Consider the following 23,123-nt stretch of genomic DNA (forward strand, 5'->3'; position numbering starts at 1 on the left):
CTCACGCTAGTCATATTTGGACTAGCACCACTCAGGGGAGCCGCATTGCCGAGCCGTCACTTACGCAGTCTGCAGTTATTCAATCCTGGAATCTCAGCTCGGTGGTTATTGTCACAGGTGCAGGTGCAGACACAATTACTGGCCTCCTTTTTGACATTGTAACCCACTCTCTTTGCAGCCTAAGCCAACAATCATGAAACGCATTGTTCTAGATAATGGAAGCCAGTCCTCTGGCGAAGACACTGGTCGACAGCCTGGAACTCTTCCTTCAAGCGCTTCAGGCACTTCAGACATATCACACAGCACTAGAGAGCGCCAGCAACAAAGACATGTCTTGCCTCCAGAGCTAATCGAGATTCTCGCCCCTTCTCTTAAATTTGGAGTTGCAACTGGTGTGTTGTCTGATTTAGATGAGTTCTGCTTTTCTGTCGCTAATCAACACAGGAACCCTGGGTTTGTTCACGGGCGCTGTTGCTGGTATTGTTCGGACATCGACCCCGGTTCTATTTTCCGTGGCATCTGGCGCACAATGGTTTTCCCTCGGGTCTAGCTATTACGGTTAGTTGTTGGGTCTACCCTGCTGAGATTACTGGCTCTAACGTTGGAAACGACGAGTTCAGCATCCAGGATGGTCATCGAAAAGGCCTGGGGAGGCCGTGACCAGCTTACAAATGCAGACAAGACTAAGTCAAGCGCCATTGCCGGGGGTTTTGCCGGGATGATAGGGGGCCTCATACGTGAGTAAGGTCGAATTCTCCGGGTTTCTCATCCTCTGACCTGGGTATAGGTGGACCTAAGAATGTTGCTCCGGGGATCTTGGCATTCACGTTGCTCGGTGCTGGGGGCCAGGCAGTCGCCAATTCCATCGCACCGAATACCTGGGAAACCACCAAGACCAGGTTTCTTTCATCCAAGTGGAGCCCCGTTACACCCCTTTCTGACCAAGAGTATGAGGAGTTTTTGGAGGAGAAGCTGCTCAAGGTTGAAGCTGAGATAGCCCTATTGGATGACAACATCAGAGCACTACAATCCCAAGGTGCCCTCGGCTCGCCAGAAGGCAGTCGAAAGCAATAGCAGCAATCTAGTGAGTCGATGTTTGTCTCACCAATGAGACCATTCTGCTGGGAGGCTTGCTGGTCAAAACACCATTGACCATGTTCTTATATGTGCAGTACCATCACGGCGTATGCATTTGCTCTGGAGTTCAAGTGGCCCAATAGCCCATTAGCTGAAGCTCTTACTCAGTCTCAGCACGTTGTTTTTATTTATTTAGGTATTTATTTGCATCTCGGCCGTTTCCCCTGGATGCTAAGCAAGTCCCTTAATATCCCTCTGTCTCTGTCGATGCCTGGGTGACACTCGACGGCGGAATATAGCCTTCCGTGGCGATGCTGTCCGGCACTTCCTCTGGTCTGTAGTAATCTTCCCCCTTGAATTGGGAGCCTCCTACTCCTGGCGGTTTGCGACCGACATTGGTCCTGGACGCATCAACGCCCTGTTCCAATGCGTCTTTCCCACGGCGTTCCTTAGTCCCTTGCCCCTGGAGGCTCGCTTGCCCCGGCACAACATCGTTGTCATTGTCTCCACCTCGGTCTCGTTGGGCTCGAGCAATCTTATCTTCAGGTCCTCCTGGACCCTCAAAGTGGCCACCTAGTGTTGTCCTAATCGAGTTTTTAGTTCTGGCACCGACAACTGACTCGACTGCTTGGAAAACGCCTGCTTACCTTCCTCTATCATCCAGGTCACCACCTTCCTGGGGCGGAATGCGTCGGTTGTAGCCGGCATTGGTGCTCAGGTCGGGATTGTAGTTGACTTGGGAGCCAGGGAACTTCTTTTCGGTCCTGGTGTCCACTCCAGCTTCGTCAATGTCCCGCCCGCGGGCATTGCCTGTTTTGGCCTGATATGTGTTGAGCTCTCGCTCGGCCTGCTCGGCCAATGAGTTGAGGTCGTTCTTGGAGGAGGCCATGATTGTGATGTTCCTGAAATTGAACTATTTGGTCACCTATAATAGACTTTGTCGAAGAGACCCGGAAGGGCCCTTTATACAGTATCCGGAGAACATACGGTCGACGTCATCTTTGCGAACACATTGAATGAACGAGCGTGATGATTTCATCAACCCCAGTTTTTGTCACTGCATAAGGTGGGACTCCCACTGAACGTGGCAATGAATTATATCATAGACTTGGAATCTAAATTCCGAACTTAAGGGGTTCAGGTCAGTTATGTATGTATAGGTACCTTATCTTCACCTACAGTGTAGGCGATGTGGAGTGCACTTTGAAGGAGCATGAGGATGCATTGAGCTAGGTATGTTTAGGGTCCAAGACTTTCTAAGGTACTCTCCCTTGCGACGTTGGTGCGAGCCTTTGGGCCTGGCACTTCGTCTGCCGTCTCTCGTGACACTTGAAGCACTACCTAGGTAAAGCAACACTACTACGCGAATGGTTGGAGAGTCCCCTGTCTACCGATCGACATCGACTTCGGCTTGGGAGCGGGCTTGACTTCTGAGCCAGGACTTTGGTTTTATTTAAAGAATAAAGCCATGACAAAACCATGGGCTCAGCAACATCCAAATCACCAGAATCACAAGTGACCCCTGGCCACAGGAGCACTAGAGTTGCTGTTAGGCAGGTCATAGATGGTAAACCAAGGCCTAGTTGAACGAGATCGAAACCATTTCTTTTAGTCAAAGAAGGAGACTAGGATTTTTGGGCGGGCATTTTTATGAAGGGGTATGTGTAGGCCATGCTAATGGGCTGGGAATACTGCATGTAATCGACCTGTCCGTTGAACCACCCCTGCCTACGTAGCAATACAAGCGTAGGGCTGAACCGCACTCGAGATGACTAATCATTTCGTCGAGTGCCAAGCCAAGCCTGCCGATTACCCAAGCCAGCGGATCGGTACGGATATATACAGCGTATACTTTTATGCAGGGGAATGTTGGAAAGGTTGCCTCTTAGAAGAGCATTTCCAGGGAAAGAAAAAGGAAAGGTAGATGAGAAGATTCTACAGAATTTAGCTCAGATCTGATAAATATTTGGGCTGTTGAGGTTATTGAGTTGTGGAAGTTGTGCAAAGTTGTGAACGAATTCCAAGGCATACCCCCCTGCAGTGCCGTGGTTGCGCGCTAGCAACCGAAAGAACGACTGATGCGTCCGTACCATCAACAGAAGTCCGGTTCCTGGACTAGTGATATTCGATATTCGAAGCAAATCGGAAAGCTAGAACAGCCGTAGATACAGCTGCAACGATGAATTCAGAAAACCGAATTGCGTTTGGATATGTAGATGACTCGTACGGTGTCGACTTCCATCCTTCCTTCTAGACGGATCCGAAGTTTAAATTCCAGGGGTCTGTGCTCCTAACCGGCTGCCCTCGGAAGTAACCGAACGCCATCTCCGTTTATCATCTCAACCCTTTTGCACTCACCATCTATCTCAGACAAGGAGTGAAGCTGTGTACTGGGTTCTACTTCCCTCACTACCTTTCCAGTGACGAAAACATGTCCTAGACCCCGGCCATCTTGATCTTGGGAATATCTCTGGACATTTTCTAGTTACGGCGCATTCGACAATGGCAATCGCGAGACGGGCGACGGACGAATAACAGCAGAAGGGCAATCGGTTCTGTCTGTCTGGCTCCTGTACTGTATGGTATGCGCAACGGCCTAGATTGCTTGAGTCCCCCAGAGCACTGATACCCGCAGGGTAGACAAGGCATTGGGACTCTTCCCGAAGCCCTGGACGACATGGCTCTTCTCAATCCGACCTTCATCTTCGGCATCTTCGTCCTTCTCTACCTCTCGTCCTTCGTCGCCTTCGCCGTCATCCGCATCCTCACCGGAGTCTCGATCCAGCGCATTGGCTACTTCTCCCTCAGGCGGCTAGCTTACACCCCACGCGATGGGTTCAAGATCGAGATTCGGGGTCTTGGGCTCAATGTCCACCGCCCGACTTTCGCGCAGCCCACCTGGCTCAGTATCGTCGTTAGCGAACTCGCTGTCACCGTCGACATGGCGGAACTTGGAAGGATACAAGGGAGCGGCGATGGTGCGGGTGACAGTGCCGACGGCGAGGAGTGCGATGATCCTGGCAACTCGGAGACGAAGCCCAAGGCTGCACCCGATGCAACCAAGATACCGTCTATTCGGCGTGACAACTCTGCCGCTCCACGGAGCGAGACCTGGAATCACCTCATGAGGGTTAAGGACCGTATCAAGCGCCTGCACCGAAAAGTCAACTGGCTACGGATGGTGGACGTCGTGGCGACCAATTCTACTGTCAAAGTTGTGGGTGTTGGCAATGTCCAGTTCGGGAGCTTTACGATTGCCGTTGATACGAGGCGAAAGATGGTCGATCGAGTGCGATTCTTCCTGCAAGGCCGCGCGGGCAAGAAGCAGCGCGAGGAACAGCAGGCAGAATGGATAATGTCCCTGAGGAGTGTACTCTTCACGGCGGTCGGCAAGGAGTCACTGGAAGTGTTGGATACCGCGTCGTTGAACGTGCATGGCTTTCTCTACAAGGCTCTCGATGGCCTCCGCGACGCCGCCATCTCCCTCAAGCTTGGGCGCGTCCATATCCCTTACGACGACATCCTCCAGAGCCTGAATCGATACGAGGCCCTCAGAACCACGACGGACAAGCCCTCCTTGGGAGGCGATGATTCCGAAGTCACTGTCGAGAAGGTCATTCGAGAACTTGATGCGCCAGGGAGCTCAGATAACGACTTTGTGCAGACGGTATCCGATTCGAAAGAGTTCGTGAGTTCAATCCTAAGGGGGATCAGGGAGGTCCAGCTCGCCATCACTTTTATCGGCTTTGCGAAGAAGATAGACGCCATACAAACGTCCGGCCCGCCGGTCATGCTCAACGCGTCCATGAAGGAGGTCGTCGTCGATCTCCACCGCCTTGACCCGAAATCCCCGGCGCATAGAATGTACTTCCCGTCAAAAGACATTGCACACGAGGCGCTGGCTGCGGCTCTATCCATCTCGATTGGCGTTGACGAAGGACACGGCAAACCTGAGCGGCTAGTGTACATCCCGATGGCGACCACAACGGTCAAGACGACGTTGCCATCGAAAACGGTCGAGCTCGCGGATGACATATCGCCCGAGGAGAGGAATGCGAACATACTATTTGCCAACTCGGTAGTCACGTCCCCGTCCGTCGATCTTGATCCCCGGCACCTCCCCTTGCTCCTGGCAATGCTGCGCGCGAAGCCCGCAGCACCCAAAGCACAGCACCGGCAGCATCACATGCTCATCTCGCGCTTGCTTCCCAAAGCGAGCATCAAGTTTTCGATGCATGAGCCTGTCCTGAGGATATCGCTACCCCCCGTGCAGAAGAGCCAGGATCCGGACGACTTTGATCTCATCATATCCTCGATATCGTCCGTATCCCTGGATCTCGAATCGTCCCACTCGGATGTCGAGGAATTACACTACTCACTAGCCTCCACAATGAGGCTCCAGGCCCATCAACTCTACTACCAGACTTCGGTTGGCAATCGGTACGACCTCCTCGAGACGGAGTCGTTTGAGTTGAAATTGAACCTGAGCGCCTCGCCGGATGTGCACGTTGTTGCGACCGGCAACCTTCAGACGTTCTCCATCAAGATGGTGAGGCCAGAGGTCATCGACGGGCTGCGACAGATAGTACGGCAGCTTCGCCTCGACGTCGAGTCAGACAAACGAGCCACGTCAAAATCTGCGAAACATTCCAATTTCTTGAGGGGGATGCCCGCCTGGCTCTTGCACTTCCAGATCCAAGCCTCGGACTTCAGCCTAGAGGTTGCCGGTGTCGATGAAGAGATCTCGAGGGACACGCGCGGCGTTGCCATCCAATTGGAGTCCTGGTCGGCAGAATATCGAGCGCAGAAGCTCGATGGCCTTCAGAGGCGGCTGTCTCGCCGAAGAACCAACAGCTGGACCTCGATAAATCCCGACATCGAGCTCCTTAGGACCGTGCCCATGTCGCCCAGGAAGAAGTACAGTGGTGCGGGAGATGGACGCCGGGTTGCGTTTCATGTCCGCGGGCTCGAAGCGTTCGTTGTCGAGTCCGCCGAGAAGTGGGAGCTTGAGCCGTTCGTAAACATCCCTAGGTTCGAGGTTGCCTTCTCGACCCTGAGTGACGCCCAAGGGCCGGTTTTCCACATCCACTCCCACGTGAGGACACTTCTTCTGCAGTATTCGCTGTACCGCCACTATGCTATCGGCGTTGCAATGGTGGTCTTGCAGAAGGCCTTCATGCGAACGAGCCGGGACACAGCTGCTGCACGGGCAACGAGGTCGATGCCTTTGCAGAAACCCCTGGTCGAATACCTTGGGGTCCCTACGGAGGCGGTGCCTGACTTCCCGCTGGGTGGTCAAGATTCAACGCAGTCTAGGTCCCCCCAAGAGTTGATCGCAGTCGACTTCAAGGCCGCCCTCGTGCAGATAAAGGCCGACATGCCCGCAGATCCGCCTTTGATGATACAAATATATGGCATCGAAGCGGGGCGGCATCGTTGGTCGTCCCCCTTCGTCCAGTCCAAGCTCATACGACTCTACGCCGAGGCTCCAAGAATGCGTAAGGTATGGGCTCGGATGATCAGCATCAAGAATGGCCGGATGGACTACCGGGAATCCCGAAGGAAGACGTCGACCGGAAGCTTGTATGAGGAGAGGATGTTTGACGTCGTGGCCGATGCCATACGTGTAGCCGTGCCTCACGAGATGATTGTCTACAAGATCACGGACAACTTCATCAACGTGTTCAAGTCGGTCATGCAGCTACACCATAGGTTCAAAACCGGCACCAACGAATACATCCTCGACAAGGCCCCCGAGCCGCCCAAAAAGGTGCCCAAGGTTTCGCTGCGGACCAGGACGCTCTTGTTTGAGTTGGAGGATGGAGCCTTTGAGTGGAAACTAGGCATGATATATCGAGCCGGTCGAGTTGAACAGATGCAGCGCCAGGCTCGCGAGGAGGCTTTCCGGGTCAAGGTAAAGAAGATCCACGAGGAGGAGGCGAGGAAAGAATCCAGCAGGTTCCGCGCTCGTTCGGCCATGCACAGGGGGCGCACACGCACGTCGACCGGCATGCATCAGAGGAGCAGCAGCGCAGATGGCCGCACCCGTGCCAGCATTGACGAACACCCTCGTGGGCGAGCCCCAAGGTACGATCCCGAGGGCGGGTGCACGGGGATGAGCGGGAAGGCACATGTCTCCATCGCTGAGGCCAGACACAACATCAACGTGCACAATGCCCAGAGCTGGAAGAAGCGGATCGACCGTCACTTCTTGATGGCGAAGAACGGCATGAAGGACCTGCGCGGCCTCTTTTGGGGCCGGGACGAGATCCCGGATGACCTGGACGACAGTGAGAACATACTTGAGATCCCGCAACGACCGGCTTTGATGTCGGCTCTCATCATGGAGCTCCACGTCATGATCGACAAGCCCTCATTCCCGATGAAGGAGCTCCCGGACTTCCTCCACAAAGTTGGGAAAGGGATGCCTCGCGACATGCAATACTCGCTCCTCGTTCCTATGAACGTTCAGATCGACATGGGCGAGGCCCGGGTCTCGCTCAGAGACTACCCTCTTCCGCTCATGCACGTGCCCAGCATTAAAGCCGGACAGTCGTCGAGACTGCCTGCCCTCTCCATGCGAACGGACTTTGTCATTGCGGAGGAATTCAGGGGCGTGGAGTCGACCAGGCGCATCAAGGTCAATATCATCCCGCCGCGGAGCCCTTGCCCGGGGGCTCCAAACGAGGGCAGCTTTGCTATCGACGTGCGGAGGACGATAGGCCCGGTGAAGTCGTACTCGGACATGACCATCGACATCAACACCGCTCACCCAACCCGCATCACCTGGGGACCTTCGTACCAGCCAGCCATCCAAGATATGATGATGGTCATCGAGTCGTTTACGAAGCCGCAGCTGGACCCCTCGGACAATGTTGGATTCTGGGACAAGATCCGCCTTAATTTCCACTCGCGGGTTCGGGTTGCCTGGCGTGATGGCGGCGACGTGCATCTGGCCCTGAAGGGCACCCGCGACCCCTATCAAGTCACGGGCAACGGCGCCGGCTTTTTGATGTGCTGGCGCCACGATGTCAGATGGAACGTCCACACAGACGACGATCCGAAGCGATTCATGAGCGTCGACAGCGGCGAGTACGTGCTTGCCGTTCCCGACTACAGCCATCAAGTCCGTGAGGCGAGACGCGCTGCGGGCGAGGACGACAGCGTGGCCAGCGATGACAGCTACAAGTCTGGCGCGTCGTTCAAGAAGGTCGCCATGAAGTTGTCCGGGAAGGTGCAATGGCTCGCTGGCCTCGTCTTCGAGAAAGCAATCGAGAATGGCCGCAGGAACTTCAAGTTCAAGCCCCATTATGATGTCGTCCTCAAGTCGCCTCTCTTCGCCAAATCGCACGACGGCCTCCCGTACGATGCTTTCCGAGGATTCCGGAGCCAGCATATCCATCTGTCGATCGCGGTCCTGGCACCCGTCGACCGGGAGTGGTCGGCTCACAATCTCGAACCGTCAAGGAGCTATAATGCCGTCCATCTCACCCCGCGGCTCTTCACCCACTTCTTCGCATGGTGGTCTCTCTTTAGCGGGCCAATGTCGCTTCCAATCCGCCAGGGCTCCCTGTGGCCGGGTCGCGAGAAAAACAGCAAGAAATTCGGGAGACATCTCGCGACGATAAAATACAATCTGCTACTGGCTCCCCTCTTCCTGAGTCATATTTACAAGCACAAAGAGTTCGACGATTACTCGGAAAACGCCGTCTCGGCCACTGGGATAAAGGTCCGGTTTGATAATTTCATGCTCGACCTGCACCAGAGGCGGGAGGAGTTCAACACCAGAGACCGGGGCGACCGGGGCCCTAGGACTCACAGCCGGACTTCGGGGATGAAGATACACGCAGGCCAGCTCGATCTGGTCTCCGCCGACATCCGTGCTGTCTCTGCTAGTATCCGGGGTACGACGACAGAGGCCATGAGGAAGCACTCGGTATCAACGTTTGTCACGCAGCAAGGCGAAGACGGCACTGATCTCTCCCGCTTTACGATCCCGGACAACGACTTCAGCTGGATCGACATGGACGACTTTGTCGAGCTTGACTGGATACTGCCGACCGAGCCCAACCCGGACACGAAGATCCTCCCGCTTGCCTGTGCCCCCCGCATCACGTACTTCCGCCAGACAGACATCGGCGGCATGATTGCCGGTGACCCCCACAGGACCAGCCCCTTTGGCGACGAGCCTACCCACTTCTGCATCATGACCCAGGACGACGACCCCCGGCGCGTCCAGGCGCAGCTCATCCGCCAGCGCCTGGAGCAGCTCAGCCAGCAGATCGAGACGCACACTCGCAATATCGGGGAGGTTGAGCTGCGGCTGATCAGAGCCGTGAATGACGACCAGGGGCTCCGGGACGAGTTCGATAGTCTCAACCGCCACATTGCCGTCCTGACAGAGAGGAAGATTTTCCTGGAGGGCATGCTTAGGCAGATGTCCCCAAATTCATCCGGTGATGACTTGAACACCCGGCACGGCGGCGGTGGCTGCAGGAAGGCGTCTGAGACCTCGATCGAGCTGAAGGACGGGACCATGGCCATACCTACCGCGACAGAGTTCGCCAGCGACTTCAAGAACCGATTCGTCGTCCACAACTTGCAGCTCAAGTGGAACAACACCCTGCGGAACATCATCCTCCGCTACATACACCAAGTCAGCCAGCGGCGGGGCTTTATCTACTATCTCTCACGGCCGGCCATCAAGTTCATCCTGGACATGGTCGAGGAGCAGACGAAGCTGAAGACGGCGGCGACGGGTAACAACAATGCCTCACCCGCATCGGGTGCCGCTCCTGGTGCCTCTCCCGACCCAAACTGCAAGGATGGTCATGCCGATAAAGACATCGAGGACAGGATCCGCAAGATCCTCCAAGACGGCAAGAAATTTGTCAACGCCGAGGAGAGCGGCCCTGGTTCGGCGGCGAACATATCCATGGAAGACTTGTCCAGCGGAATAGCCGAAGGCTTCACCCCCCAGAACAGCTACCACGTGCGCCTCATCGCACCGCAGATCCAACTGCAGAGCGACAGGAACAAGAAGCACGTTGTCCTTATCACGGCCAAGGGCATGGAGCTCAAGGCTGTGGAGGTCATGGACAAGGACAGGATCTCGGATATTGTCAGCGGCCTGGTCCAGCGCCGCATCCTCGTCAACATGGACAGCACCCAGTTCTTCGTTACTCACCAGAAGTGGTTCTCGACCCAACTCGTCTCCATGTACTCGGGAAGCACCTACGGCACGCCCAGTGGATCCTCATGGCCGCCGTGGGTTCCCATGGAGGTCATGTTCGACTTCCAGACGGATCCGTTTGGGTTCAAGCGAGTCGTGCAAAAGACATCGGCAATGCTGCGCTATGACAAGTTCAACACCCTCCGGCTCAAGTACAGCGACGAGGTAAACACCGACGACTGTGCGACCGATACCGCGCACGAGAATGCCGAGAGCAGGATGGACAACCTCTGGGTCGAGTTCCCGCAAGCCCGGGCGCTGTGCAACTCGTCCCAGTATTACGCCATGTTCATCATCGTGGTCGACCTGCTCATGTACAACGAGCCGCTGGAGAAGACGCGGAGCGAGAGACTCGAGAAGATCATACTTGCCTCCGATTTCAGCGACCTCAGGGGGGCGCCTGAGATGGTGATCAAGTTGCAGGAGCGCGTCAGGCAGCTCGAGGACATCAAGACGCACTTCCAGGTCCACTCCAAGTACCTCGACAAGAAGGGCTGGCAAGACCGACTCACCCTGGAACGGGACCTGGCCATCTGCGAGGACGAGCTGTTCTTCATGATGAAGGCTATCACGACTTCGCAGAGAAAGTACGACAACACGACGAGCAACGCGCTTCTCAAGTGGAACATCTCCGCACGAGAGATTGTCTGGCACCTCATCCGCAACAACAACGAACCTCTCGTGGAGCTGCAGCTGAAGGACGTCGAGTATGATCGAACAGACAATCTGGACGGGTCGCACATCAACCTGATCCAGGTCGGGAGAATCCTAGGCCTCAACTTGCTCCCGGACGCCATCTACCCAACCATGATTGCCCCCTATCTGGAGTCGGAGAAAGGAGTCGCGGGGCTCGGCACCCAGCCGATGATCCGGGTTTACTGGAACATGCTCGAGGCTATTGCGGGCATCCCCGTCATGGACCACGTCGAGGTCAATCTGTTCCCCATGAAGATACAGCTCGAACGGGAGGTAGGAAAGAAGATCTTCGAGTATATCTTCCCGGGCTCTGGCGGGGACAAGGCGTCCACAAACGGCAAAAACACGTCGTCGCTCGTGCTCAAGGGCTCGCTGCCCGACACCGAAGAAGATCCGACCGAAACCGACTCGCTGAGCAGCTCGACGGACCGTCCTGAGACGAGGGACAACGAGAAGGACTCGAACCCCTTCACCACTAGGCCGGGGTCGCTCGAGCTTCGACTGCAGCCGACCTTGACGTCGGATTCCAAGCCGAGCCAGACCGTGCAGAAATCCTTCAGCATCCACGCCGGCGAGAGCACGGCCTTCCGCCTGTTCCGCAGCGGCACGGGGTCCATGATACCGACCAAGAAGGCATCCTTTGGCTCTCTCAGGGGCGCCGCCAGCATCCCGCACCCCGGCGTCGTCCGGTCCGCCACGGGGCTCTCCTCTAAGTTCGACACGGGCTCGACGGCGAGCGACTCGAAGAAGTCGAGCCGGTTCGGGCTGCGCAACAAGTCGAATCCAAAAGAGGAGAACCAGGAGCAGTCGGACGACCTGACTAAGATGATAGCGCGGGCCAACAACTACATGACCTTCGCCTACATCAAGATGCCGTCGGTTGTGCTCTGCCTCAGCTACAAGGGCAAGGGGGACCGCAACATCGAGGACGTGCACGACTTTGTGTTCCGGCTCCCGACGATCGAGTACCGGAACAAGACGTGGTCGAACCTGGACCTCGCGCTCGCGCTCAAGAGCAGGGTGATCAAGGCGCTCATCTCGCACACGGGCGCCATCATCGGCAACAAGTTCTCGCGGCACCGGCCCACGACGGCGCAGCAGTCGAGGCTGCGCGAAATCGCCACCAGCTCGGTGCTGCTCATGACGCCGCAGCAGCTGTCCGAGTCGCGCGACAACAGCGGCGACGACTCGTCGTCCCTCTACGGCACCTCGCCCGTCGACTTCTCGCGCTCCCCGCCCCGCTCCCTGCGCGGGAGCTCGCACTCGTCCATCCCCGCCCCGCAACACCAGCCGCAGCGTCCCGGCAGCAGGAGCTCCAGCGTCGCCTCGTCGTTGCGCTCGCACCGCAGCACCAGCTACAACAGCAACAATAGCAACAACAACCACGTCGTCTCGCAGCAGTCCGTCGGCGGGCCCATCCCGAGCTTCCTCATGATGACGCCGCCGCTCCCCGCCGGGGAGGAAACGTTCGTCGTGGACAAGGGCGCTCGCAGCAGGAGCGGCGGCGGCGGCGGCGGCGGTCTCGGGACGGGCCTCAGCATGGGCGGTGGTGCCGACCGCCTCAGGCCCAGCTCCAGCGGTAGTGGGTCGGGAAAGCTGTTTGGCAGGAGTAGCAGCCGCAACGGCGGCGGCGGCGGTGGCGGTGGCAGTGGTGGCAGCAATATACCGCGGCCGAGCAGCAGCGGGAGCTCACTCCTCGGCGGGGGAGGGGCCAATGGCGGAGACCGGAGGCGGTCCGCCGGGGGTCAGGGCGGCGGCGGCGGTGGTGGTGGGGGGCGGTTCCTGCGCGACAAGCTCAACGCGTTTGCGGACCGGCTGAAGGAGCGGCAGGAGGGGTCGTCTTCGTCGTCGACGCCCACCGGCGGCGGCCGCGGGGAGAGAGATGGGGGGGACGGGGACGGGGACGGGGATGGGGATACCAGGAGGGCGCTGGGTCGTAGCCAGAGGACTAAGACGACCTGAAGTGGAAGGTTGGCTCCACATACTACTTACAATACCCCATAAATGACTTGTTTCCTTGTGTGTTATTGGATTAGACTGTACAGTGTCGGCAGGGGGGTGGAGGATATAGGGGCTGGCGAACTCGGGGAAGGGGGCCAGGGGCTGGGTTGAGGGCGGCGTGTGGCACCACGGCATTATACAGGATATTCGGGGGGGCGGCATGCATACCTGCGTACCTCGGGCCGGCAAGGCTTGGTGATATATATCTACTACAATTTTTCTACCTTCTTTTTCTTATTGCGCCGTCACACTCTCGTCAGTAAGGCCGTGAAGAGGTGCCCATGGGTTTATTCTTAGAGGGGCGAGGGAAAAGGAGGGAGGGCTTAGCGTTGCTTCAATTGATTTTCGCTCTATACGTATGGTCCAGCCGCTGTTTGGTGAAGCCCATATGTGGAAGTGCATATCTCTACATGCATGGGCAAAAGTGTTACTGGGTGGTGAAGGAAGGGTTGGTCCATTTGTTATATAATTGCAGGTGTAATATGCGAAAAGAACCAGCGACGGTGAGAAACAACGGCGAAAGTGCTGGCAGGCCTGTACGTATTGGGAAAAGGCGTACTCCATGCTAGGACATGGCGAACTGGCACAGGGCGAGTAAATGGTGGAGGTACGGTAAATGGTAGAGATACGAGTATGCGTATCCTACCAACAAGGCTGGTACTTTAGTGTGCCCGGCACGAGGAGTAAAACCATTTAGCCAACCGACGTTTGTTCTTTCATTCTCTCTAGCTAGTGCGGAACCAAGATCATATCTTCCTCTGCCCCAACCCCTCGAACATCTTCATCGAGGGGGAATAAAAACAAAGCCCAAGTTTTCCCAAAAAAAAAAACGCCTCAGTACCGCCGCCCAGGCGCGCGGGCCAATGGGTGGATGAATGGATGCAGCGCCGTGTCCAAAACACATACCGGCGGATCCATGGTTCCCAAATCGATGTTCCCAGAATAATGCTCCTGCTATGATGATCCCATCCGTCCCCCCTTGAAATGCTAACGCCGAAAGCCATCAACCTGTGTGTGCCTGGAAGGCGGGTGTGTCGTGTAAAAAGGAAAAGTGACAAGGGGCAAAATGAGGGGAATGTGAGGGTGAAGCTGCATTGCCAGGAGTAGGTGTCCGAGGTCTTGGGCCTTCGCGGATCGACGATGATTCCCCTGGTGGGGGCCTATGAGCCATGCAGTCGTATGCAGTCGTAACGAAAGAGAGAAAAGAAAGAAAAAGAACAGAGATCAGTGAAGACATCGATTTGCCCCGACCCCCGTAGCCGCTATGCATGAGACGACCAAAATAAAGAACAACCGAGATGAGTAAAATATCCCCAAGAGATAAGGAAGGTATGTAGGTAGGTAGAATCGTCGAGAAGTCCCGAGCCCCGACTCCCGAGCCGCATGACACCTTGGAATTCCATTTCAGCCCCTGGTCAGGAGAGAGCAGAGGAAATAGCGGTATTCCAAACGTCATGATCGAGCACGTCAGGTAACACGAGCAGGAAACTACCCCTCCTTGTACAGCGAAGCTCAGTCATGTGGATTTAGCACCATGCCGGGTTGGATGCAAGGTAGAAGACGTCAACCGGGGCACTATGGACGTGCTCCCAAGGGAAATTCCGCTGCGTCGGGTTCAATCCGAATTATAAATTGGGGGTGGACAGTGGATTTCCACCCTCAGAAATACGTCGAAGAATGCAATGCCGTAAGGTTCGTTGACTTGGGTAGTTGAACATCATGGCCACTCCTGACGGGCTGTCGGGGTGGCATAGCCAATTCCGACCAAGGGTTGATTTGACGAAATCGCGTTCCCCAAATCGCAAAGAGGCGAGTCCAATGTCGCCGTCACCGTCGCCGGGCAAACCGCCCAATGACTCACGCAGTCCCATGCGTGACGGCAACCCACCTCGCGGGCACGCCGTCGGCCCCGACCACGTACGGCCTGGGGCTGACCCTCCGCGGCGGCAGCGCCCAGCGGGCCCTCCCCGGCCGCTGGTCGTCCAGCTTGCCCCTCTTGCGCATCGCCATCTCCATGACCGCGATGCGGATGAAGTCCGAGTTCTCGCGCATCTCGCGCTGCCGCGGGCCGGGTACCGCCACCAACGGGTCGGGGTCGGAGTCGGCTGCGGCGGGACCCCGCCCCCGCTGGTGATGCGCCGCTGGTGATGCGCCGGCTCTCGAGGCGCGCGGTGGCGATCCCGGGGATGGGCGCGGGAAGCGGCCCAGGTGCTCCCCGGATGAGACGCGCGCGCGTTGCACCTTGTAGGTCTGCATCTGGATTGACGCCGTGTAGGGCCGCGCGGTCGTCGTGGGCATCGGGGCTGCTGCCGCCCTGGGCTGCTCTATCCGTGCCCTGGTGGTGGGGTTGAGATAGCGGCGCAGGGCGGCGGTCGGCTCCTCCTCGAGGGGAGGCGGTCTGCGCTCGTCTGTATAGGGGACCTGGGGGTCGATGGTCAGGATTGACCGGGTCAGGAAGTCCTCGGGGGGAATCGAGGGGAAATTCAGGGCGGAAAAGGAGCGGGCGGCTTGGCGCAGAGCTCGTAGCGAGGCAGTGAGATTCGACTTGAAGGCCGATTTCAAGGGGCGGAAAGGCAGCCGCATCTCGGGTTTGACATCAGTTTCTAGTGAGCTGTCGAACACTCGAAAATCCAGTTGCTCTATATCGATACGGCGAGAAGATAACGGGTGATCGTCCAGCTCGCCGTGTGGGGCTGACACAGGTTCCAGGGGTCGACGGGTGGGTTGCGACTTTCTTGACCTGGATGAAGAGAAGGGCGTCTCAACGGACGAGAATGTCTCTGTTGTAAACGACCCGCCCAGGGATGGCATCGAGTCCAACGACACGGTCCGAGTAAGAAGATCAGAACCTTCGCACATGGAAACATCCACCTCCAGATCTTCCGGTGCACTCAGGAGGAGGTCCATTGGGTTCCTGCTCAGTGTCAAGCTCAGCTCTTTCTCAGATTCTTGTGTGCGCCCTATGATTGAGTCGACGGTCATTCTCTCATCTCCCAGTATCCGCCGGTGCCGTACCGGCCGCGAGCCCTTCGGGGGCGGGATGGTGGTGAGGGCCAGGAGAGCGGCGACTGAGGGCGGAATGGCGTCGGGAGAGTGTACATCGCTCGGGCGGTGCGAGCCGGGTTGGTGCCGTCGATCTCCATGGTGACGATGCGGTTTCGGCGGATGCGTATGCTCGCGCCGCTTCTGCTTGACGGGAATTTGTACCGGATTGGTCGGAGTTATTGGCTGGGTGAGAGTCGTTGTGGTCCTGGGGGGACTGAGGGTCGGAGATGGCCGGGAATCCGAGGTTTTGGTGTTGCACGCCATGGCGGCTGTAGTGACGTTGCTACTGCTGCTCGAGTTGCTCTTTGCCCGGCAAACATACTTTCTCTTGACACCTGGAGGATGTGAGGATGTCGGGGGATGTGAGGTCTGTCGTGTCGGGAGAAAGAGACGTGGGGTCATCACCACGCTCAACAAACGCCAAATGGGTCCCCTTGTATTAATAACGGCCTTCGCTTCTTGCGGTAGAACGACTAGAAAAATCTAGGGTAGGGCGACATGTCCGGGGGGGGGCCCCTGGGACGATGATGGTTGGCGGTTGGGCGCTGCCGGCAGGGTCCAGTTTGTACGTAACAGGATCAAAGGACGGCCTCGAATTGGAGGAAGTCGGCCTCCTCCAGAGTGAATTGCTGCGAGGTCCCGGGAATCCAATTACCGCCAGATTGCTCCAGATGTGTGCCACCGGAATAATAGAAAGAATATTACAGAATGTTAAAAAGCGAAAGGGATCTCGAAGCGGCACTTCCTATCCTGTTGGGGGTGAAGGGCTCTTATCTTGGAGTTGTGCAGGTATGTATCTATCTCTAATCCCTGGCATCTCAGTGGTCGTGGCCGAGGTCAGCACAAAGTCAATGTGTGACTTCATCGGGCACGGGCAATCCCTGCGTCACCACCAATCTTGCATTTACCTATGCCCAAAAGAGTAAGTCGTCGTCACACCAAATCTGTGGTGCTGCTGGCCAAGTCGAAGTCAATCTCAGTTTCAGTGCATCTCATACTTTCCGATCGGAATCCGAATCAGTTCTAACAGACAGATACGGGCAAAAGATACGTGTTTGTGCCATGTAGGCGAATATAGAATCCTGCCCGGTTCTTCAGCTGCCCCGATTGAGAGTCATGAACAGGAGGAAGTGTGCGCGTGCCAGGAATAAGCCACTGATAAGCCGGTTACACAAGCCACAACTTCCCAATCTATGATCCTGCAGGTACAGTAGCCTGCTTTTTACCAACTTACTTGTCCCACAAGGGCAGGCGTCGTTGATAAGAACACTAGCTGGTGGTAAACTGGGAAGATCGACTAGCCTCACCTCAAATCTGAGTTTTCCGTATTGCCCAGTTGTCCCCCTCCCCACCTCCATCTTCCGGCCCCGCCGCCCGCAATCGGAGCACGGCGGGAAATCCCGTCCCCTATCCGAGAGGAGCGGCAGAACAAGCGCTCGTTTGAAACGGAAAGGCGGTTGTCCCGGTCAGGTAGCGATGGGGCGCTTGAGAGGGCGCAATCAAGTGGAAACCCAGGATCTGAAATAGGTCGCTGAGGCTCAACTACTTAATGGCATCTGATATCGCACAGTTCGCCGTGGCAGGGTCAAGACTCCATAAGCCAGTGCCAGCCAAACCTAAGCTCTGCTTGGAAGCCAAGCATCGCCAATTCGGCATCGAGGTGGCTCCTTCATCAGCGGTATATATTTTCGCTGGTGAAACTTTGCTGAGAGATTGCTGGGTGGTGACGGCTGCTCGAGGGTAATTCATTGTGCGTTCACAACAATTGTGGCAGATCGAACGTTCACCTTGCCGTTATCTGACCGTGATCAGAAGAATGCCATTCAAGCCTTGGACTTGGAATTCTGCTGCCATCAATCAGACCACACGAACGTACCATTACAAGCAAGCCTTCAAACAGAAGCTGAGCTTCAAACATCGACTGGAAGACGTACCATGATCGTCTGACACTGATATAACGTGACCTCTGACTGAGAGTCTGAGCCTCCCCAACCCCACGTCCCAGGGTCCAACCCGAGCAACGAAGCGAGCGCAACCATGGTTATTTGTCACCCAAAAGCCAGTCAGTCAGTCAGTCAGTCAGTCAGCAGTCAGCAGTCGTTCATACCGCACACCACCAATCGCCGGCTCGCCCTTCCACCGGTTCATGCCATGTGGCGGCCAGGGAGAGTCATCGTTCCACGTTCCGGCCAAGCTTGGTTCATGCGCAGATCGGGAAAGTTCCCTGCAACAGAGGCTAAAGTTGACCTTGTCCCAGCAGGTCAGCTCAGAATATTGGTGATGGTTTAGTCAGATGCGGCTGAGAAATCAGTAAATCTGCCTCAACTCCAGTTACGAACAGAGGGTTTTGGTTTGTGTCAGCCGGTTTTTGCTTGCTGCTCACTCGCGGCTCGGATCAGATCACAGTCAAATGTAGAAGTGTGAGAATGAGGGTATCATATTGTAACGACAGTATGGTAACTCCAGCTAGGCCATGCCATATCTTGATCTTCCCCCATGTGGTCGGTTTGCACACCGTTGTACATTACTCGCCGTCTACTTCTCAACACCCATATCGAATGGGCCACGACTTTCTCTGTAGGAACAGCAGAGAACTAGATATACAGAAGGATCTCTTACATACAACAATGCCACGCTCAAAACAGGTAACAAAACAGATGTAACAGGTGCCGCCCCACCGGATATTTTTCGGATGTTTTGGGAAATCCGGTCTCCAATGTGTTGTTGTTCGTGTTCCCCCCCCCCCCAGCCCAAGAAGCAATCAACCCCAGAGCGCCAGGGGAGTCTGCCATGCCACCGAAGAACGCCGTAAAAAGAAGGTCCCCGAAAAATCATGAGATCATAGACCGCTCGTGGAGGACGGAGTAGATAAAGAAGAAAGAAGACCACGATTTTATCGATGTGAACGAGAGACGAGAAAAGAGGTGAAGGTTTTGTTATAAATCTCGGATTCGTTGCCGATCAGGGGTTGTAGAGTTGAAGGTTCTAGGGCGTCTGCCTTTTTAGAATGGCCGACCACCCTCGTCCCTCCAGCCGCGGCTCGTAGGTGTCGTGCCCTTTGGCGTCACGACGCCGAAACGCTTCTCGCCATACTTGGATATGCGCTCGTCGTTGTAATCGCGGCTCTCACCCCCCGCGAAGTCAATGTCCGGATAGATGCTTTCGCTGTAGTACCGCTCCGGGTTCTCCCTCCTCGGCTGGCGTTCGTCGCCGGCTCTGGTGGAGAAGAAGTCGAACGTCGTGTCCCTGAAATTGTTGACGTTCACGTCATCGCCCTTGTAGGTATTGTTGTTCTTGGTTAAGGACCTCGCCGACTTGGGGTTCTTGTTGTTATAGTTATTGTTATAGTTGCCGTTTCCTGATGGCGGCGGTGGCGTCACGCCCGTGTATGTGCCGGCGCCGGAGACTGAGATCTCCTTGACGATGCCGTCAATCTCGCGCTGGATGTCGCTGACGCGCATGATGCCGTTGGAGGTCATCGTCTCCTCCTCGCTACTGCGTGGCGACTGGCTTCGCAGCTGCGCGGCGTCCGAGTTGGACCTGCGTATGCGGATGTCGTACTTCTTGGCGCCTCCCCGCCCACGGCCTGACCGCCCTCCCCTGCGGCCGCCCCGGTTGCCGCCCCGACCGAACTTGCTGATGGTGCCCTTGGAAGGGGTCGGCGGGGTCATTGTGCTGTCGGAGAGCCAGCCGACAGGCTTCTCCCCGGTCTCAATGTCAGGGCCCCCCTTGCTAGGTGCTACCGAGAAGCGCCCGAACCAGCCGCCCCGCTCACGCGACCGGAAGATGGGTCGCAGCGCGGGCGCAGAGGCCGTGACCAGCGCCAGGTTGGTCTCAATGGCCGACGTTACGAAGCCGATGTTGAACGTCGGATCCTTCGACGTGGTCAGGCCGAAGAGGCCCTGCACGAAGATGACGAGGCGGACAACAGATGCTATCGTGACGCTGTGCAGGCAAGTCAGGTTAGTTAATGGATTTCCCAGAGATATGGAAATAAACATGGAGGGATGGCGACTTACAGGAATCCGAGCAAGAAGACGAACAAAAGGGCGATCTTTGCTCGCCGGGGGATCTTAAGGTCGATGAAGATGTACAACGGCAGGCCGAGGATAAGTAGATCGGTCAAGATGTTGAAGGCGGAAGTGAAGGTAAACAGGATCCTCTGGTCAACGCAAGTACCCCTGGCAGTCGGGTCCCAGTTCCGCCGTATCGGTGTGCACTGGAAGACAATGGCGAAGAATGTGCCGATCATCTGGCTGATGTTGATGATGTTCAGAACGATGATGAACCGTCTCACCCCTTTCTTCTGCCCAAATAGACGCAGAAGGAAGATGAGTACGGATGATTTGACCAAGGCCAGGATCGGGTTGTACAGAATCTGCACAGCGTAGGCCCATATCAAGGCCTCGGTTGGATCGCGGTCGGTTGGTACCTTGTCAATATGAATACCGATGAAGTTGGTTTTGATGACTGGCAAGGATGGTTAGCTCCTGCAGCAGTGGGAGGTTTTCCTTGCGGGAGGAACACTTACAAAAGTAGCTAATCACAGTCTCTGCGAGTGAAAGGAACATGGCTATACTGATGAGCGAATCATCCCATCCGAACTGCTTGGTCGCAAATCGCCCGGCCACTCGAATGAGGACAACGACCAGCGCTATGGCCGGGAAGAAAAAGATGATGAAGAGAGCGAAGATCTGGAGCGATGTGGGCGATGGGTCGGGCATCGATCCCATCATGCCGCTACTCGCGTTGCCGGTGAGGGCGAATATCGCTGGGAGCACTTCCATTGTTCTAACATGCGCGGTAGCGATGTCGAAACAAGGTCCATCAGAATCCTTCACATATTCCTCGAGAGAAACGAAGGTAAGGTGCAATCCGGGGAAGCAACGAAGAAAATCGAGAACGTAAAAGAGAGAAAGATCTTGGAAAGGGGAAGGGGGGACGGGAGATAAGTATTAAGATATAGCGTATTCGAGAATGTGAGTCGACTGACAAAATAGGCAGATTTCTATTCCAGCTGGCGGCCAACGCCGTGCCGTGTCCATCGTCAAGCGCAATGTGGCGAGAGGCGGAAGACAGAAGGCAGAGAGGAAAGAAGCTTGACATGTCGATCTCGAGTCGACGTCTCGCATCGGGTCTTGGGGTTCAAACCCGCATGCAGAGGGCCGGCCGGATAAATCTGCCTCGTGTGTCATGATCCGGTTTTGCAGGAAATCTTGAGAAGTGGACAGGCGGGGCGGGCAACGGCAGCAGAAGCTGCTGCAGACGCTGCAGCGGTACTTGGCATTGCGTAGCCTGTCCTGTCCCGCTCCAGTTGCATTGTTTCGACAGACCTCGCATGTACGTGACTTTCCTGCTGGCAACGGCTGAGTGCACAGGCAGACTCCTATTGCCACCCAGCTCGTCGGAGGTTTGGTACCGCGTGGCAAATCGGCACAGCTCACCTCAGCACACGATACCTAAGAGGGTACTGCCACACCGCCATGCCCAGGCGTCGGCAGCGAAGTCTGAACTACATTCAAGGTCGTCCACAGAGCCTCGCCTGAAAACCCACGAGACGGGCCGGATAAATCACAAGCTCACACATGTCGCGAGGCTCTCCTGGGGAACCACGATAGCAAATGTTTCCAACGGTCCCTTGCAGCAGGGCTAGGGCTTTTGTGGGAAAGCGGAAGCTGAGAAAATCGACGAAAGGAAGGAGTAGATCTGGTCAATTGGCCATGGTCGTGGTCGTACCACAATGTCAACGGGTTCGGGAGGCATCCAAGGGCAGCAAGGGCAAGGGCAGGAAGGTCAGGACACTTGTCGGCAGATGGAGGATCAAACAGAACGATTGGCAGACGATTCTCGCCAGGGTATGTCATGCGAATCCAAGCAGAGCACAGAAGATACCTATCCGTGCCGGTGGTGGCAAAGCTAGGGTGCGGCTGCAAGCCAGAAAATGACTGTGGGGAAGAGAAAAAATGTAGAGAGAGGCAGAGAGAAGGAACGAAGAGAGGCGGCGTGGATCCTCAAACCTGTAACACGATGCGGCTCGTTGAGGGCGGTCAACGCAGCCAATGAGGGTTGAGACGACGTTTGAAGAAGCTCGAAATGGCAGTATGGTCAATGCGTTGGGGGGCGGCGAAGCCTTCTGATTGGCTGCCAGCCTCCCTTAAGCACCATGCTATATCGCAAAGGGTCCTTTTTGCCTATAAGGCTGTCGATAACCTCAAACATGACCACCTCTTATCAGAACTACCTTGGATGACCCACGGACCCTTAAGCATTACGATCCCAGTGGGAAAAATATAGGACGAAAGGTCCCTTGACAGATCAGTTGCCACCCACAGACCATGATAGGCATCCAAGGCATGGGAAGCATGGCACATCAGCTTCTGGATGACGATGGAAGGCCTGTGATGCCCGTCAGTGATCAGTGCGTCAGTGCGTCAGAATATCAAATACATCAGACGACGCACGCATAGACGCATGTATCTCTCCACCCACCCCCTTCTCAGAAGATGCTTCCAATTTCTAGCCAACTCTCGCCAGCAAACTTGTTCCCTTCCAGAACCTTTCACGTGTGCATCACGATACCTTCACCCCCCTTCAGCCTCGCATTGCCTCGCTTCCTCAATGGGAAGTACTCGCATCCACCATCTGTGCCCTTGATACAGGGCCTCACTTGCCCACAACCACCCATTGGGATCCCCAGCATCGTGCACCGCGATTGTCAGTCTGCATCGGACGAACGTGGACCCTTGTGTCAACAACCCATTTAACCATCTCAATCCACCCAACTCCCACGTTGGTACGGCTCTTTTCGCCCTCGAAGCAGAGACGAACCCCTCGAAGCAGAGACGAACCCGATGCCCTTTCCCAGACCGATGCGACGCCTCAGTCGATCTCCAAGCGTGGGGAAGGCACCGAATTTTCGGTTGCGTCTAGAGCATTTCCAAGTTCGCTCTCGCTCTCTCCCTTCTCTCTCCAACGCCTGCCGGACGCCAAGGTCGATTGGCGATCTGCTTCGGCTGGCATCTACCTGATTCTGGGATCTATTCAGACGAACACCGCCCGCTTCCGGAAATCC

The 23,123-nt window shown here is 56.1% G+C and overlaps 7 protein-coding genes across 7 annotated transcripts; 2 read left to right on the plus strand and 5 right to left on the minus strand.

The window, feature by feature from the left end:
• The first annotated feature begins 72 nt into the window (after window positions 1–72).
• On the plus strand, window positions 73–1,362 carry QBC33DRAFT_535419 (uncharacterized protein). Its single transcript, XM_060427625.1, has 4 exons — window positions 73–392; window positions 445–558; window positions 621–737; window positions 788–1,362. The coding sequence occupies exons 1-4, from the start codon at window positions 194–196 to the stop codon at window positions 1,072–1,074; spliced, it is 717 nt and encodes a 238-aa protein (XP_060284783.1). The 5' UTR covers window positions 73–193; the 3' UTR covers window positions 1,075–1,362.
• Window positions 1,204–2,092, minus strand: QBC33DRAFT_535422 (uncharacterized protein). Its single transcript, XM_060427626.1, has 2 exons — window positions 1,725–2,092; window positions 1,204–1,661 (listed from the first exon to the last, which is right to left on the minus strand). The coding sequence occupies exons 1-2, from the start codon at window positions 1,964–1,966 to the stop codon at window positions 1,322–1,324; spliced, it is 582 nt and encodes a 193-aa protein (XP_060284784.1). The 5' UTR covers window positions 1,967–2,092; the 3' UTR covers window positions 1,204–1,321.
• A 79-nt stretch (window positions 2,093–2,171) lies between these two features.
• QBC33DRAFT_535424 (uncharacterized protein) lies at window positions 2,172–2,841 on the minus strand (the record flags this gene model as incomplete). The annotated part of the gene is made up of 1 exon (XM_060427627.1): window positions 2,172–2,841. A coding segment is annotated over exon 1 (221 nt), but the record flags the coding sequence as incomplete, so codon positions are not given.
• A 913-nt stretch (window positions 2,842–3,754) lies between these two features.
• Window positions 3,755–12,967, plus strand: QBC33DRAFT_449133 (mitochondrial protein from FMP27-domain-containing protein; the record flags this gene model as incomplete). The annotated part of the gene is made up of 2 exons (XM_060424504.1): window positions 3,755–12,471; window positions 12,571–12,967. The coding sequence occupies 2 exons, from the start codon at window positions 3,755–3,757 to the stop codon at window positions 12,965–12,967; spliced, it is 9,114 nt and encodes a 3,037-aa protein (XP_060284786.1).
• An 822-nt stretch (window positions 12,968–13,789) lies between these two features.
• On the minus strand, window positions 13,790–14,662 carry QBC33DRAFT_383341 (uncharacterized protein). Its single transcript, XM_060424078.1, has one exon. It carries the CDS (start codon window positions 14,460–14,462, stop codon window positions 14,010–14,012), a length of 453 nt encoding a protein of 150 aa, XP_060284787.1. The 5' UTR covers window positions 14,463–14,662; the 3' UTR covers window positions 13,790–14,009.
• Window positions 14,663–16,834, minus strand: QBC33DRAFT_383340 (uncharacterized protein). The gene has a single exon (XM_060424077.1). It carries the CDS (start codon window positions 16,451–16,453, stop codon window positions 14,864–14,866), a length of 1,590 nt encoding a protein of 529 aa, XP_060284788.1. The 5' UTR covers window positions 16,454–16,834; the 3' UTR covers window positions 14,663–14,863.
• Window positions 16,835–18,969: 2,135 nt separating this feature from the next.
• Window positions 18,970–20,922, minus strand: QBC33DRAFT_383336 (uncharacterized protein). The gene is made up of 3 exons (XM_060424076.1): window positions 20,583–20,922; window positions 20,071–20,521; window positions 18,970–19,996 (listed from the first exon to the last, which is right to left on the minus strand). Exons 1-3 carry the CDS (start codon window positions 20,836–20,838, stop codon window positions 19,054–19,056), a joined length of 1,650 nt encoding a protein of 549 aa, XP_060284789.1. The 5' UTR covers window positions 20,839–20,922; the 3' UTR covers window positions 18,970–19,053.
• Window positions 20,923–23,123: the final 2,201 nt, after the last annotated feature.

Source organism: Phialemonium atrogriseum (genome assembly GCF_030411735.1).
Source record: "Phialemonium atrogriseum strain 8032-3 unplaced genomic scaffold QBC33scaffold_9, whole genome shotgun sequence".
NCBI lineage: Eukaryota > Fungi > Ascomycota > Sordariomycetes > Cephalothecales > Cephalothecaceae > Phialemonium > Phialemonium atrogriseum.